The 17,421-nt window shown below is 42.3% G+C and overlaps 1 protein-coding gene across 1 annotated transcript in view; it reads right to left on the bottom strand.

Moving 5' to 3' along the window:
• The window catches only part of LOC121097322 (collagen alpha-6(IV) chain-like), a 52,589-nt gene that overhangs the window by 20,436 nt on the left and 14,732 nt on the right, over window positions 1–17,421 (bottom strand). Inside the window, exons 10-21 of the mRNA XM_040614191.1 lie at window positions 16,774–16,827; window positions 15,310–15,369; window positions 14,339–14,383; window positions 13,068–13,121; window positions 11,712–11,781; window positions 10,859–10,969; window positions 9,903–10,052; window positions 8,224–8,328; window positions 7,409–7,569; window positions 6,212–6,391; window positions 5,435–5,618; window positions 170–241 (exon numbers count right to left, since the gene is read on the bottom strand). Coding sequence (XP_040470125.1) covers window positions 170–241; window positions 5,435–5,618; window positions 6,212–6,391; window positions 7,409–7,569; window positions 8,224–8,328; window positions 9,903–10,052; window positions 10,859–10,969; window positions 11,712–11,781; window positions 13,068–13,121; window positions 14,339–14,383; window positions 15,310–15,369; window positions 16,774–16,827 — 1,246 coding nt within the window. The remainder of the gene's footprint in view (window positions 1–169; window positions 242–5,434; window positions 5,619–6,211; window positions 6,392–7,408; window positions 7,570–8,223; window positions 8,329–9,902; window positions 10,053–10,858; window positions 10,970–11,711; window positions 11,782–13,067; window positions 13,122–14,338; window positions 14,384–15,309; window positions 15,370–16,773; window positions 16,828–17,421) is intronic.

The following is a 17,421-nucleotide window of genomic DNA, read 5'->3' as shown; positions in this document are numbered from 1 at the left end:
CATGGGATTTAAGCTTAGACTCTTTGAAAAAGAAAAAAGAACATTGCTCTGACAGTTAACTCTCTGCAACAACTATCACTCGGAGATTAATTAGCAGGTATTATCTTCCTTGAGGAATAACTGCTTCTTGGTAGTCAGCCAGTGCATTACAATGAACTTGTCTCCCTACCTGGCAATCCTGGAAAGCCGGGAGTCCCTGGGGGCCCATACGCTCCAGGAACTATGCAGGGCAAGGTGATACCTAAAACAAAGAGACACTGAGGTTGCACACAGCCTTTTTCAGAAAGACAGGTCAGAAGAGGAACATTTAGCATTCAGATGTTTTTTACAGGATATATCGTAAAGTGGCTGTGAGTGAACTTACATACATCAGACACTGCTGACATCTCAAAGATGGGATGTTAAAGAAAAGAGAAAGCATTCAGAGCCTGGTGATTGTTTAATCTCATCCCTACTACTGGCTTACTGCATGACCAGTAAAAGGCAGCAGCTATTGCTGCGGACTACTTGTACCATGATATCCACAGCTTACACTCAGCAACTGGTCCTCCCTATTGCAGGGGCTATGCAACAGGCACTGAAAAGGCAGTCTCTGACTCAGAGAGCTTAAGGTTGAGGCTAAAAGCTTTTAAAAGTCAGTGGGAGCCAACAGGTGCTCCTGACTTTTAAAAATTGAGCATGTTTCTAAGCTGTATACAAACAGTACACTACAGTGCAGATGCAAGATAAAATGCATTACCTAGGAAATACTAACAGGTGTTTAAAAAAACCCCTGTATCCCAAGAGTCTAGGCCAGAGAGATGCATGCATGGAGGGTGAAACAGCAAGGATTTTTTTTTATTTCAGCCTTAATCTCCAACTCTTTCTTCTACAGTCTGTCAGACTAAGAAATAACCACATGGCTTGAAAGTTTATTAGCAGCAAACAAGACTCAGCAATTGCAAAGCTCTTTGAAAGACTTTTACTTCTCAAAAATAGAGTCTGTTTGTAATAGCAATCCCTCTTCAGTGGAAAATAAAATGCATGTGGCACTATCAGTTGCCAGCACATCAGATTTACCTGAAAGATCTCAAACACTTCCAACATGCCTCCTTGTAGGTCACTGGCGATCTGAAGTCACATTCACACTGTCACAGAAATGACCATCACAAAAACTAATTCTAGACTTTCCAACCCCAGAAACACTTCCAGTTATTTTAAGAGGAGTCTGTGCTAGAACTATAGCATTAGCTCCTACACTGTAATAGCTGGCTTAGCCTTAAACTATCATAGATATACTTTCTATAAATTAAAGTCTAAAGGATTTTAAAAGCTATTTAGTCAGAGAGATTACATACAAAAATGACTAAATGCAACTGGGGGAAGAGAGCTGGGTTTTTTTCATTACTCTGAAAACTTCTACATGCACAGAGGAACAGCTGCCTACCTGCACTGGTGCCCAATACTTATTAATTCAAATCCGTCATCAACTACAAGGCCAATTAAGGATGAGGTAATTGGGTATCACATTGTTTCTCATTTCCTTACAAGTTTCTATACAGGATGCTTCTATTGGAGCTCCATTCCCAGACTGACAAGCCATTCAAGAGCACTACAAATTGTAACTGCTTTTAGTTCCAAGGAGGTAAGCTGGTCTAAATCAGGCATCTCTTTCAGCACAGCAATGTAAATTAAACACTTTTTTTCCAGAAAATATTATCATTTTCAGATGACTAACAAGTTTGATTGACAAAAGACACAGAGTCATACTATTTCCTGGATAAATCAGATCAAATCAGTGGATTCATATGATAATAAATATGGGTCTTTGCTTCCAACACTGACACTGAGAGCAGGGATCTCAAAATGACCTAGCCCAGCACCCAGTATGTCTCTTCTGGTTCAGAAACTCTGAAGATCCTTAAGAATGTTTTGGTTGAAACAGTGCTAAGAACTGGTTCAGTCACATTCTTTTTGGGTTCTTCTCAATAGATTTCAACTCTGTTCACAAAAGACTGCGTGAAAATATTTTGATGCCTACCTCCAACCAGTGACAGAAAGTTAAGCTTTCAGTTTAGGGTCCAACCCGAAACCCAGTCAGGGCAGGCAGATTTGAGCATCCCTCTCTCCTGTTGCCAAATGTCAGAGAGTGATTCTGGTTTGACCTCCCATTTCTACCCTCTTTCATTCCACCCTCAACCCTAATTTTCATTACATTGTTATTCTGATTTGAGTGACTGATTTCATTATTCAGACTTGTGAGAAGAAAGAACAATCCTAATCTCAAATTCTAGCTAGTCAGGGCTGCTAACAGGTGTAAGTTCTAGTATAAAGAAAGAAGCAAAGCTCATGTGAAAAGCAGGATGTAGTAGGGAATGAGACGGAACATCCAGGGTGTCTAATGTACTGATATACTGGGATACTACGCAAATTCTGAAGGGAAATCAGTACATTTTCTAATTTGATGTGAGAGAACATAAGGTCAGTTCTCAATTAATTACTTTTATCTTGATGTAATGCATTCACTGACACCAAAATTCGTTTAAACATTATTATATTCATGACAACATATCTACAGGGAATTGCAATAACACTTCCATTCCTACACAAAGCCAAAGAGTGCTCTGTTTTCATCTGTGACAGCAATTCATAGAATCACAGACTGTTTTGGGTTGGGAGGGGCCTTAAAGACCATTTGGTTCCAGCCCGTGCCACAGGCAGGGACACCTTCCCCTGGACCAGGTTGCCCAGAGCCCCGTCCAGCCTGGCCTTGGGCACTGCCAGGGATGGGGCACCCACAGCTGCTCTGGGCAGCCTGGGCCGGTGTCTCACCACCCTCACGGTGAGGAATTTCTTCCTTCTATCTCATCTAAATCTCCCCTCTTTCAGTTTAAAGCCGTTGCCCCTTGTCCTATCACTACATGCCCTTGTGAAAGCTCCCTCCAGCTTTCCTGCAGCCCCCGTCAGGCACTGGCAGGCTGCGCAGGGTCTCCCTGGAGCCTTCTCCTCTCCAGGCTGAACCACCCCAACTCTCCCAGCCTGTCTTCACAGCAGAGCTGCTCCAGCCTCTGAGCATCTTCATGGCCCCTCTGGCCTCCCCCCGACAGGTCCGTGTCCTTCCTGTGCTGGGCCCCAGAGCTGCACGCAGCACTGCAGGGGGGCTCAGGAGGGCAGAGAGGCACAATCACCTGCCTCACCTGCTGGCCACGCTGCTTTTGGTGCAGCCCAGGATACCGACAGCTCATAGTCAGTTTTTCACCCACTAATACCCCCAAGTCCTTCTCCTCAGGACAGCTCTCAATCCACTCGATCCATTGCCCAGCCTGTACCTGTGCTTGGGACTGCCCCAACCCACGTGCAGGACCTTGCACTTGGCCTTGCTGAGCTTCATGAGGTTCGCACAGGCCCACTGCTCAGGCCTGTCACAGTCCCTCTGGGTGGCACCCCTGCCCTCCAGCGTGTTGACCACCCCACACAGCTTGGTGTCACAGCAAACTTGCTGAGGGTGCACTCAGTCCCACTGTCCATGTCACCAACAACGTTAAACATCACTGGTCCCAGTTCCAACCCCTGAGGAACGCCACTCGTCACTGGTCTCCACTTGGACATTGGGCCACTGACTGCAACTCTTAGAGTGTAGCCACCCAGCCAATTCCTTATCCACCAAGTGGTTCATCTGTCATATCCACGTCTCTCCAACCTAGAGACAAGGATGTCATGTGAGACAGTGTCAAATGCTTTGCATAAGCCCCCTTTATAGTCAGCATTAGCTTTAAGAACAGAGGTTCAAAACTAAGATACCCATGATCCATTTTATGCTTTGAATGAATATGGGCACCCAGTACCACGACTGCAACACACACACTGCCGCCTGCACTTGGGTACACTTTGACAGAGCATTCTTTTTATAAAGTAAAAGTGAAATGGTAGGGACACAAAACAAAAATTCCATTTCTGGTCTTCTGCAATCTTATGTGAGCCTGATGCTGAATGCTTTATAAAATAAAAAGTTGAGGTCCATCTCTAAGACATTTCCTCTACAGATACAACACAACAAAAAATGACATTTTTCAAAAAGCAAGCATTCGGGACAGCAACTGGCATGGAAAATGACATTTAATTAATACTGTTGCATTCACATCACATGGCTTGAAGGACTGTCTTATGTGAATTTTCCAAAAACAACTCTGTACAACAGCATATGCTGTATTTTACAGTATTAGCTGGCAATAGAATACTTGAACAATGGATTTTTCATGTGAGGATAGCTGAAATGCAAATAAGACTGTTCCCTTGTGTGCTTTGCAAAATGATATAAGCAAGGCTTAGTGTAAAAATTATATAAGTGAAACTTAATGTTCCCCAGCTACTTAATACCCTACATTATCATGGTTTACACAGTAAGATCCCAGTATCAAGGAAAATAATTATGAAACCATCATGTCAGGCATAAAAGTGAAATATGGGCAATTCCAACATTTTAGAGTAATCTCATAATACCACATAAAATCAGCCTAGCTTTTTATAAAATACTGAGTCAGACTTTTCCAAAGCAAGACCGTTTCACCCTGTTTTACTGCATGAACTTTAGCAATACTCCTCAGTGTTGTCTTTGACATGGTAACTTCAGTAGGTCACAGACTACTTTTAAATGTCTTTCCTCATTTTCGCCATAAGGTCTTTCAGTCTGGGCAGTATACGAAGTGATTTTTTCTTCCACCCACACACATTTCTTTAATATTAGATGAAACGTACTATATCAAAGGGTCTTTTAATGTATGCAAATTATTTCCTAGTTATGGAGGGAATGATGCATTCACAAGTTTTCTTACACATCTCTATGGAGGTGCAAACTAAATTGGCTAATGACTTATTCACACTTTCCCACATACTTTGACTATAGATACTCTTCTACAAAGGACCGTTCATTGTTAGCAAAGCTTTGATGTAGCATTCATAATAAACTGGCTTCTGATGTGCTCCACAGAATATCTAGTGTTCACATCATGCACAGAGCATTTTACTTTTACTTATCTTACAATGCAAATTTAATTTAGTGGATTTTGTGAGAGACAATCTACCAAACAAAGATGTAAGCATTCATAGCTATGAATTAGTAAAGCTTTTAGCATTTAGCATGTGACTTGAATTGGAAAAAAAGCTTAGGCAGACTGTTCCAGGGGGACATTAATGCTAGCTGTCTCCTCACCCCATAACAACAACCCAGCATGAACTGATGTGAGGTAACATGCCATCCGGCATGTCTGTGCAACCTTCCCAGCGCTATTCTGGCCTAGCTCTCACCGCCCGCTGGGTTTAAGATTCCTCCACCAACACCTCATACTGCAGTGGTCTTACCACCAGGGTTTTTGAACTCAGAACATCAGTTTAGCAGCGCAGAAACCTAGGCAACAATGCACCTTTTCAAAACAAGAGCAGACTCAGCAACACCTACCTGGAGGGCCTGGAAGACCTGCTTGTCCTGGAAACCCATCCATTCCTGGGTCACCTGGTGGTCCACGAACTCCACTAGGACCTGGATATCCAACGCCAGGAGAACCAGTTTCTCCACGATGGCCCTTGGAGCCAGGCAATCCTGGCAGTCCTTTTTCACCTGGGAAACCTAGCCCACCATCACCCTGCGCACAGCAAAGACAATCACAGCTGAAAATAAGAGAGATGTAGAAAGAATATACACCACTAATATTTTAACAAGTGTGTAAGAGTTTGGTCAGTTCTGTGCAAGGTTCAGACGAGCGTGGGAAGGTACACGGAAACCACTATAAGTTTTCCTGCATTTTGAAATAATGATGGATAAGTCAGTGACTATTACAAATAATATTTCATGCTATATTTGCCAAAATGTAAACATTATATAGGCTGAAAGTCATTCACTTTCTTTTTAATTCAAAAAGCCTGGTGTGATTTTGCTATTCCAAGATCTGACTCATAATTATGCCTACAACGTCTTTTATCTTTTAGGACACAACATAAAACAGCATTAGGGTCTACCCAGCTACTGGAAGTTTATTTTTTGACTGGGTAGCCAGAGGCATGATGAGTGCCAATTATTAATCCTGACCAAGACAAATTTGTGCTCAGGGACTATGAGCTTTTTATATATTTGGAGGCTTACTACAGGGCTAATGAGGAGTAGTAAGCCAGTCCTTTCTATTAGCTCTGCTCCTTATTGCAGTTCTGAAGCACTGCTGCTCAGTTCATCTGAACTTACTGGAGGGCCTGGTGGGCCAGGCAAGCCTGGAAGTCCATCCCTGCCAGGGGTTCCTGGGATGCCTGAAGGTCCTCTGGGTGCTGTCGCACCACGGTCCCCACGAGCACCTCTGCCTGTTGCAAAGGACGAATCCCCTTTTTCTCCCTTAGGGCCTGGAAAACCTTGCTGACCAGCCAAAGCCTACAGACCAAAAGATAAAAACCCAGGAATATGAACATGCAGAGAAAAGGCTTTGCTTCTTAAAAATGTCATATGAGGAATGGACACAACGTCTGGAGCTAGAAAGAATCTCCAAAAGGTTTCCTATAGTATACATTACACTAGGAAAAAAAAAAAAAAAAAAAAAAAAAAAGAGGAGGTTTGATTATTTCCAAATGTTTCTATCAAGTCACTACAGCTTTACAGTGGCAAGCCAAGCCCTGGTATATAAAATTATGGCGACAGCAATCTTAGATGGCAGCTGGGAACATGACATCACTCATGGTATAACAGTGCCCAGGTGTTGAATCTTCTTCCCTATTACCTGGTGTGCTGCATTTACTGACACTGATAAAGATACTCGGAAGACAAAAGACCTGCATCTCTACGGACTACAATTTTCAAAAGTAAATACTGCCAATGAGCAATGCTCAGCACTTTGGAAAATCCTGTTTGTTATAGTTGCTGTTTCATAAAAAAACCAGCTCAACTCTCACTAATGTATTTAGCATGCAGCAGTTGAGAAGGAGACTGTACCTAAGGCATACAGGTTTTATAGCTATGAGCGATGATGTGGAAAGATGTCACCATTCAATTTTTCAGGTTTTCTCTCCATGCAGATGTCTATCTGCTCCCCCAGCCACCCCTCACTTTAGAAGAGCCTTGGGTTTAATCCATGTACGCCTACGGCCAAGAAGCCCCGGCATGAATATTTTTTAACTGTTTTTCACTTCACTGCTAAATGTGCAGTTCTCAGAACTTAAGAACCATTTATTTTCCCTTTTTTTATAGGTGATAATTTCTCTACTTTCAGCTTCTTTCCACAGATCAGTTTCTGGATTGGGTTTTTTTTGTTTTGGTTTTTTTTTTAATCCAAAAGATAGAAGAAAATATGCAAAAAATGTATTCTGCTTTCACTACAATCAACATCAGCAATTGCACATGGGCACTTTTTCTCCTTTAATTAGTGACAACCAATATAAACTCTTCCTGCCTTACCGGAGGGCCTCGCAGTCCTGGTGCACCCACAGTGCCTGGGTCTCCACCAACGCCCTTAATCCCAGGCACACCAGGGCTTCCCGACGGACCTGGTGGACCTGAGATGCCTTTTAGACCAGCTCTTGTAACTCCTCCATCACAAGCACAATCACCTGCCTCTCCTGGAAAACACAGTCAACACTCAAAACCAGATGGTTTTAGGAGAGTTTTAGGACAGAAGTCCTGTGATTTTTTAAAAGAGATAGTTATACGTCAGAGCAAGCAAATCCATACTCCCACTCACAGTAGGTTACAATGACCCTCAGCTGGATATCTTTGTATCTCCCTGAACCATAACTGGCCACGGATCCAAACAACCACAAAGCACAGTGATGTCTGCATCGTCATGGCTTTTGCTGCTGGTTCTGTCACACACCAAGACCCAAATTCTCACCATTTTTATCAGAGAGAAGAATAAAATTAAGTTCCTCTGTCATTTCCAGCCTATATTGCAAGAAGCAGTGAACAAGATTTTGTCTAAGTCTCATTATTATGGCTTTAAAGTATAACTTACTTAGCCAACTTTCTGCCTATGAGATGTTTATCTGCCTATTTGCCTGAGCAGAGTAGGAAGTAGGAAATAGGATTTTGCTGGCAGTGCTGTGCACAACTCTCTCTAAATTGTAAAGGCTGTTGGCTCCTTTAATCCATCTCAGCCTCCCATGATCTGGCATAAAGACACTTCCACCTCATCTCTGAGGATATTAACCACATGTAAGTATCTTTCTGAGGCTCAATGACTGCTAAAATGCTCTCCTAAAACAAAAGTTAGTTACCTTTGTACCCCTTTGGACCCAAAGCTCCTGGCAGCCCTCTTTGACCAGGCTCCCCTGGGGCCCCAGTCCTTCCATTCAGGATTGTGTCCGGGGGGAACGAAGGGCCTATATGTGAAAAGAAGGCAAGCAAAAGCCATGAGAAGGCTAGATTTCCAGCTCATCAATTATTCACTACTTCAGTTATGCAACAGACAGAAACGGCACCAGATTAAACTGCAGCTGTGGCAGCTCCACAAGGAGATGGAACTCGGTTGGTATCACAGGCTGCAGTCCTCTGCCAGATGTTTGGTTCTAGCTTATTTCATACAGAAACATGTGTTCATACAGAACAGCAAAAGCTCTCACATGTGGATGCAGCAGGGTTTCTTTCCTCTCCTGCTCTACCTCTGCACTTTTTTGAAGACTTAGGAGTTGGCCGAAGAACCAGCCAAGCTGTGAACAGGTTGTATAAAGAAGGGCAAATGACTCGGGTCATGGCAGATACGCCTTTACAGCTCCAGGAGAAGCTGAGACAGAAGCTGAAGGGGCAAATCAATGTATTGGAGACTGTGATGACTGGCTATTGCTCTCTTCGTTGACACAGAAGCTATCATTCACGAGCAGTGTCTCTGCTGCTGCTGGCATGGTAGAGTCATGCCCAGAGTTACCTGCCTCCTGTGTAGCTTCTTCTCATTAAGTTGCTGCAGCTTGACTAAATGGCAAAAAAGGTTAAGGGGACCTTCCCTGTCCCTCACTTTATAAATGCAGGATTATTTTCTGCATCTCTATATGCTGAAGAGAATGAAACATGAGCTGACAGAAACAGCAGTGGAAAGTGATCTAACATAACCTAAAACGAGTGTGTCCAAAAAAGCCCTTCCCCTCAGTGACAACAGTAAGTCTGACGTTACATGGAAACAAACTGCAACCATCAGCTAAAAACAGTTACAAGAGCTTTACAGACTCTGCAGAAAAATGAGCTGGATTTGACTAGCAAACAGTTATTGATAAGAGAGCACTTATTTCTTCCTCACAGAAAATCATTGCATCAGACCACACTCATTGGCTCCATCACTGGAGTATGTCCTGTTTTAAAAGCTTGGCTCTCAAAAATAAAACAGGTTGTTTGAACTCGGCTTATGGCAGAACAGCAAAATACAAGGTTTGTGTACTATCAACTCTCTTAATGTAATACTCAATTTCTGAGGAAAACAATGCATAATTAATCCAATCAGGGCACCCATACAAATAAACATGTAGAAATAAAATCACATTTCCTTAGGTCTGAAAACTGTCTCTTCAGGCATGCTATCTGGCTCCTGGTACCTCAAAATACTGACAAGACTAGACATTTACTCCAGGTGCTCATAAATCATGGTCTATTCTTCATCTAAGCCAGCAGAAAACTAGCCTAGAACCTTGATGTCCTCAAAGTGTTGTAAATGGTGTCTACACAACCTTGTGCTTCAGTCTCTCAGGCTACCACTCCAACAAAATTAGCTGTATTTTCTTACTTCAGAGGCATGTCTGCTGATAAATACATATAAGATTGTGAGTTACAGACACAATGAAGTGTCAATCAAACATTTAAGATTTACAGATGAATAATCCTCACTGGCACAGAAATAAATATATAAATGCTTATTGGTCTTTTTTCATTCTGAATCCAATATAAAAATAGATGTTAAAAATATACATACGTGGTGAACCAGGCAATCCTGGTGCTCCTGCCAGACCTGGTAAACCAGCTCTGCCGGGAGTGCCTGGGAATCCAATTGTTGCTCTTCCTGGTTCTCCCACTTCACCCTTCACACCTGGAACACCTGGAGACCCTCCAAGGCCCATTCCATCTAGACAACAGTGACACAATGAGCAGCTCTGCAGCAGCAAACACATTCTAGTATTTTTAATGTTATGAAAATTACTGCTGTGCCCTGAACTGCAACCAGGTTAGCAGTTTGTATTTGCACACAAAGGAAAACTTACTAATGGGAGGCACCAACTGGCTCCCACTTACACACTCCTTTGGTCATCCAAAAAACTTCACAGGGCTGCATTTCAGTCCCACTGATCAGTTAGACAATTAACTATGTAAGTCTGTGGTTTATTTATTTCCTTTGAGTGAGATAATTTCCTTAGTACCTAGTCTCTAGATCATTGCAGTCCAGGACTTCACAGATGACGTTCAAGTGAAACAGAAACTTTCAAGTGAGAACTTTGATGGGATGAATGGGTTCCACCTACAGTGGGTTTATCTAGTCAATCCGTTAGCTCTCTATTGCAAATATGAAAAGTCATTAAAAAAATAATTTGCTATGATTTAAAAAGTAGGAAAGGTTCTGCCAATCAACCAATTCAAAATGGAAATCATCCAACCAACCTCCTGTGTACACGGCTACACCAAATATTCACACCTGAAGACTTGGCTGGGCAGTAATAATTGTGGGATTAATTCTGCTCCCACCCAGGTCAACCTGTTTGGTTTCCCTGTGTGTCATCCCTGCCCCTGCATCTCATACAGCGGTCTGCAAATCAGCCAGCTGGAGATCAGGTCCGGGAGAGGCTTGCTCCAATACCTTCACCATCTCCAGGCCACTACCCAGAGCAACAAACACAGAAAACAGCCTGCTAAGTGCACTGCGAGCAGCTGCTTTACCTCTCTCCAGGCCTGGAAACCCTGGAGCTCCTGGAAGGCCTGGTAAACCCCCGATCCCTTCATCTCCTGGAGGACCAGGTATTCCTGGGTTTCCAGGGTCACCTGGGGCACCTATTAGACAAATACAGGAAAACAAGGGGGGAAATCTATGTGAATTTCTGCTGAAAGACTCTGTTCAGTCAACTACCCTGGTGGCCAGTTATCTCATTGACAACAAAGGTTGCAAAGCCGTTAAGAGTAAACCTGTTAGTCAACATCAAAAATAATGGGAAAAATTCCTCCTGACCTGTCAAGAGGTTGTTTCAAACTTGACTGCACGTGAAGGAGGAAAAATAGGCAAAATCACACAATTTGTCCCCTTACCTTCACAGCTTCAGAGACTGTTCCCATCCAGGTCCCATTCAGCTGTGGTGTTAACGGAGTTCATTTTCTCAACAATATTCTTACCACATTGAATGACAAACAATAGGAGAACAACATTCAGAGTACCCGTTTCCAAGACACCCAAAGAAGCCATTTTTCCTTAGTACACTGAAGACAGACACACAGGTAGACACCAGCACTTCCCCGTGCTCACACAGTCAGCCTCCCAGGCACTAAATTCCACTCTGCTTTGAAACATATCATTCTGCAATGAGGGTATGAAAGGTTTATTGCAAACTCTAAAGTTATAAAGTTATATGGGACGACCAAAAGTATCTGTATGCCATCAATACAGAAATTAAAGGAAAAATAACAAGGGATGGGTTAGACCTAATACACAATGGGGAAAAGTGGTAAAATATAGTAAGAAGGGAAGCTGGATCAGAAAAAGTGCTTTAGACGAGTTCCAAAACAAAATGGAAATGTGTACCTGAAATGACTACACCTTCCCTGTCAATAACAATAGGAGGGCCTGGGGGACCGACGTCACCTAATTCACCCTGTAGAAGAAAACAGATTCACGCCACATTCAGATGCGTCATGGAGGGCAAGACTGCTTGTCAGGAAACAGACTGTATTATGGTAGCAATGCCTGCAGTCATTCACTGACTAACCATCATTCTTTCTCTTGGTGGAGAATTCACTTTGCTCTTCTGCTACTGCCTGATGAAACTGATGGCTGCTTCAGATAAAGTGTTTGCTGCTATCCAACTGTCCTCTGAAGGCATCCCGTTACCTCAGCAGGAAGCACAGACACATATATACCATGTCTGCTGCAGATGTTATCATATCAGCATATTGTCCAATATCAAGTAGATATTCTTTGTTCACCTTGTGGTAAAAGTGAAAGGGCTGCTACGAACATACCCACCTTTAAAAGCGTTCATCACTGCAGCTATCTGTTGCCTTGGAATTCTGAACTTCCAGTAATAGGAACTTCCAGGAAAATGGATTCCTCCATAAAATCACTCAAGTAGAACAAGCAAGTTGTGACAAACTGCAGAATCACTCCTTCCTCTCACTCTAACACAGGATCAAATTCCCTTTGAAATAGGAAGTGCAATACCTGACCGTTGTCCAAACTGCCATCACACTCAAAGTATAAACACCATGCAGAGAGCCAAGGCAGCGCACGCTTTGTTGCTTTTTCCAGTAATACTCCTCTGTGCATAAACCTGTACTACTACTTCTCTCATGTGCTCTGCACAAAAATGCCCTGCAGTACTCGCATTTCACACCTGCCAACCATATAACAATCTTGGTGGTGGATAAGCGTTTTTCACAGCAAACTATTACCCAACCATTTCCCACTCAGTTTCCTGATGCCTGGCTGCCCAAGTTGTGAGATACCCAGAAAACGTCTGCTACGCGTTGCCCATTTCCAGTATGAGAAATCGAACACATTCTTTTCAGGCTTGTCAATATTTTTAGATCTGTCACCTAAGACTTCTGATAGCCTTGGTAACCATCTTAACATCCGCTTCCATCTAATCTTGTCTCAGTTGTCCAGTAACTATGGCATTGGTGCAAGGATAAAAGAGACCAGAGAGACTACACCTACAGTTCTAAGTTAGATGAATGAACATTGTAAAGGTATAAAAATACGTGACTGTTCATAGTTCAGCGACCATTCATTTTTACCCCTAACAATAAAGTAAATGACGAACTGAAACACTGAATTATAGTGATGCAGAGGTAAATAAGAGACCTGATTGGGGAAATGCTAAGTATTTATGCAAATATCTTTAAAAAACCAATGCTTAAGTATTTTGATGTGAGAAGTTACCTTCATGCCTTCGACTCCATCCAGCCCTGGATAGCCTGGAATACCCGGATGACCCTGCAAAGTCACACAAGGGCACATTGTTACACAGTGAGACAATAAGACAGTGGTATTATTTGTTAGCTGAGACATCTGCAGTGCCTGGACCTGAATCACAAACCAAATTCATTTTCCTACCAAACATCTGCAGAAGAAATAAAGAGAAAACTGATAGCATCAATTTCTCAGCGCTCACAAAATACCTGAGATCCTTCAGGCCTCCTTGTGCTGTAAAGATGGTGAGAACTTGTGAGCAGGCATGAGGGTAACCAAATCAGGAGGACACCTTGAAGTTCTCACAGAACTGCAGAAATGCTTGTGGAGTGAGGAGTCTAGAACATTGTTTTCCTTGTCCTCCACATGTTCCCCTCCAACAAATTACTGGCACCAAAGCATGTAAAGTGACACTGGGAGATCCAGCTGTGCAGCTATCCATTTCCTGGCAGCATTCACAGGGACGCCAAAATTCCCTGTCTGGGTGCGTGACTGGAAATCTACACAGAAGTGATCTTCTGTTCTCTATTGGGTAACATATTCCACCTGGCCCAGTATGGATTGCAAACCCACTGCCACTGCAGACAAAACGGGATATTCCAAGAGCTCTGGAGCAGGGAGCCTTAACTTTAAACCTTGCCCGTGATTCTGAAGTCTTGGACAGTTGTAGACCCTAATATAGCCCACACACAGTATTGCTGAGAAACTTGCCCTTTAGGGCTTGTTTTTAATTGTATAATGTTAACAAACCAATAAGAATTAGATTATATTGGATATACCATCACCTTCAGTATATCTTGAAAAGGACATACATAAAACAAAATACACAAGAAAGTGACTGAATTCTAGGCTGAAAAATGAAAATTGTATTTCTGAAAGCTGCTTTCTCGAACAATTTCCACTGCTGAATCTGCAAGTGGAAGTGCTTTAACACATTTTCAGTCACTTGATCATCTGGTCATTTCCACCCCAAAAGGAGAAAAGTAGGAGAGTTGATCGTTCTAGGAGGGAATGTGCAATTTCCAATCTGTGGAGGTGGTCCTCTGAGGGGTAACCAGAGAGACAACTAAAGGGATCTAGAATTTTACATGGACTTTCCAGTTAGCTCTCTCTAGTTCAATAAGGCAGGTGCATTCATTTATCAGTGAACTTGGAGCCACTAGATAAGGAAGTCAGTAGATCTTAAGAAGTTCAATGGCTTCTGTAATTGTAAGTTCAGTAGAAAATGAAATAAACTTCACCTTTCTCCCTGGGATCCCATCAGATCCATCCAGTCCCAGAAGACCCTGGGAACAGCAAAAAAACATTAACTTTCAGAGGCTCCATCTCAGTCTGGTTGTCTTCTATCAGGCTCCAAATATCTCAGAAGGAGAATGAAAAGATAAAACTTTCAAAAGGAGAAGCTACCACTGATTTTCCACATCTCCCAAATAACAACGATCATCATTGAAAGAATTCAGCCAAATAACAGATGAAAGAAGTCTCATCTTCTTTAGCCTTTGTCTTTCTCATCAGTGGTTCAAGTTAAATAAGTCGTAGTGTCTCAACTTACTAGGAAGTTAGGTTGGTACTTTGTAATTATAAAGACATGAAACAATGCAATCAAGACTTTTTGCCTTGACAATGTATTCTGCACATGCAGAACAGAATGTCTTGGTCTTCCTGCTGTGTATAACCACACCTACAAGATCATCATGGTTTGAAGAATCTATGGCTGGCACGTGATGGAGCATGCTGTTAACTCCCACATTCACTGACCAATTAGACCAACGTCTGTTGCCTGCTTGCCCATTTCTTCCCCAAATATTTATCTGTGTTCTCTCATGGCTGGTTCTGGCACTGGTTAAGAGCTCCTTAAAGCCCCTGTAAGGCCTCTTTATTATCTTCATTATGACCTCCTGCAAGCTTCCTTTTCTGTGAAGTTTTCAAAATATGGAAAAACACAGGCCCTGCATTATCAAGAACTCCACTAAATACTTCCGTATTATTTTCTTGGACTGCCTTGTCTGCATACATCTTTCATCTCACCTTTAAGCTGAGACTTTACTGAGATAAGAACCATCTGTCCATTCTGTTAGTGTATGGTGCTGGCTACTGTGGGATCCAGTCCCATGTCTGAGACTCCTACATGCTTTGTGAATGCTTCTGTTGATGAAAGGTCCACTTCATGTGTTTGGGAACAGGCATTTAAGGACTTTGTAAAGTTACATACCCTGCCACCTGGTAAGCCAGGCACACCTTTTTCTCCTTTTTCTCCAGCACCTCCAAAGCCCTGAGGAAAAATGTCAGCATTAAATCTGTGATCTGTTTGGAATTGAATAGCACAGCCCTAAGACAAAATAAGCACAAACCCATCTATTAATATAAACGGTACAACCGAGAGACAAGGGGAACTGACTGTTTCTGCTGAGACCCTTTTCCCCAAGAAAACAAACCTGTATCAACCAGACCTAGCAGCACATGCCGTACATCACCTTCTCCATTCCCCATGACTACCATCCATTTAAACTGTGGCACAACTCCCAGTAGCAAATGCAAGTAACCCTATGCTATAAACAGCAAAGTCCTGCCACTGCTACTCTGTATGTTATTCTACATTTCAAAATTATTTCAAATCTCGTTTCTTAACAGCAGCAGCTCAAGGGAGAGTACACTTTTTTTATTTCTAAAGCCTAAGAATGACACAAAACTAGAATTTTCACGCTCAACATTTGGAAATATTTGGTGGTTTTCCCAGTCAGCAAGGAGTATCAAATCCAGAGACAGAACACCAGGATTTAATTCCAGCGAGAGTTACAGTAGTTAAGCAATTTTCAGGCTTCAATCTTGAAATATCTTATGGTTGTAGTTAAGTTCACACATATGTTCAATCCCACCAGCTTCAATGGGCCTCTTGTGATGCATAAAGCTAAACATGCACATAATGGAACATGTCCAGAAAGGCTAATAACAAACCGTGCTTCTTATACAGGTTTTTCTTGCACGTCTTTCTACTAAGAACATCTGTACATTGAAGAAGCTGGCAAACAATTTATCTTATTAGTCAGAAGTTCCACAAAATATTTATTCCCTAAAATTATAAAAATAACCTGTGTTTACAAAGGGTTATAAGCTGGGAAATAGCTCTCTGGAATCCAGGGATAAATTGTTGTCCTTGATTCATACAGAGATGATGCTACACATTCCTGAGTTTATGAGCACTAATGTTAAACAGCCCATTTTAAAACCGGGTATATAGAGACAGACAGAAAGATCTGCATGTGCTTTACAACTTTAAAGCAAAATAACAAAAAAAAATATGATTAAACATAGTTAAAAGGAAAAAAAAAACCAAGGGATTTTTTAAAAATATGTCTAGCTGTCTGTGGGACATCAAGAAACATTGCCATCAAGTGGCCATGCAAGGGGTACGTCTGCTTGAGGGCGTCCTGGGCAAACCGCAGTTCCAGGCACTGAAATGATGGCTGCTTTGTAAACCTCTGTAGTAGGACAGCGTTCTCTTCTCTACAAAATCCATTCAGATTACAGTTACACTCTTCAAAAAGTCTTGTGGGTGTTTTTATCAGATTTTCAAAGTGTTTTCTAGAAATTCCTGTAGAGACCTTGTGAGCTATTCAGAGTGTGTTGAACCATCTAACTCATCAGGCCCACATTAAAAACTCTCCTCTGCCCTTACCGGTATGCCAGGCAATCCTTTGGCTCCAGGGAATCCTTGGGGGCCTGGCTCACCCTGACGGGGAAGAGGTAAACACAATAAATCATTGTGCCTGTGAAAGCAAGACTTTTCCCAATCTACCCATCATGCTTCTGACTCCTAAAATAAGGCCTTGTAATTTGTCAGCAAGTATACTTGATTTGTGTCATCACGTGCCAGATATAGTGTCTATCAGCACAGTGCCAGTGCATGCAACAGATTGTGACCACTTCCCATGGCTTCAAATCCCACCACCTGGGAACTGCTGTTCTACTGCCCTCCATTGCTAGAAGTCAAACTAGAAGCATTTCATATCTTCAGGGAATTGGAGCATGCACAGTACTTCATGGAAAGTAGCAAACACATGATGAGATATCATAATGTCTTCACAATCCTGCTTACAAATTCAAGAGTGAGCCAAAAGGAATGGTGTTTGTTTGAATCTCACCTCCCACTAATACAACTCCACCAAGTAAGACTGTATCTCTCATGACTTATGCAGGGGCTTAGGCAAGCTCAGACTGCGCTCCCAAACCAGCCTGTATAGGTCCCGGATTGATTCAGTATGCCTAAATTTCAGATGTGTAGGGAATCTTTAACTCAAGATCCATACAGCTTTCATAAAAACAC

Source organism: Falco naumanni, chromosome 14 (genome assembly GCF_017639655.2).
Source record: "Falco naumanni isolate bFalNau1 chromosome 14, bFalNau1.pat, whole genome shotgun sequence".
Taxonomy (NCBI): Eukaryota; Metazoa; Chordata; class Aves; order Falconiformes; family Falconidae; genus Falco; species Falco naumanni.
Note: the sequence above shows the minus strand (reverse complement) of the source record. Positions and strands in the feature narration are given on the sequence as shown.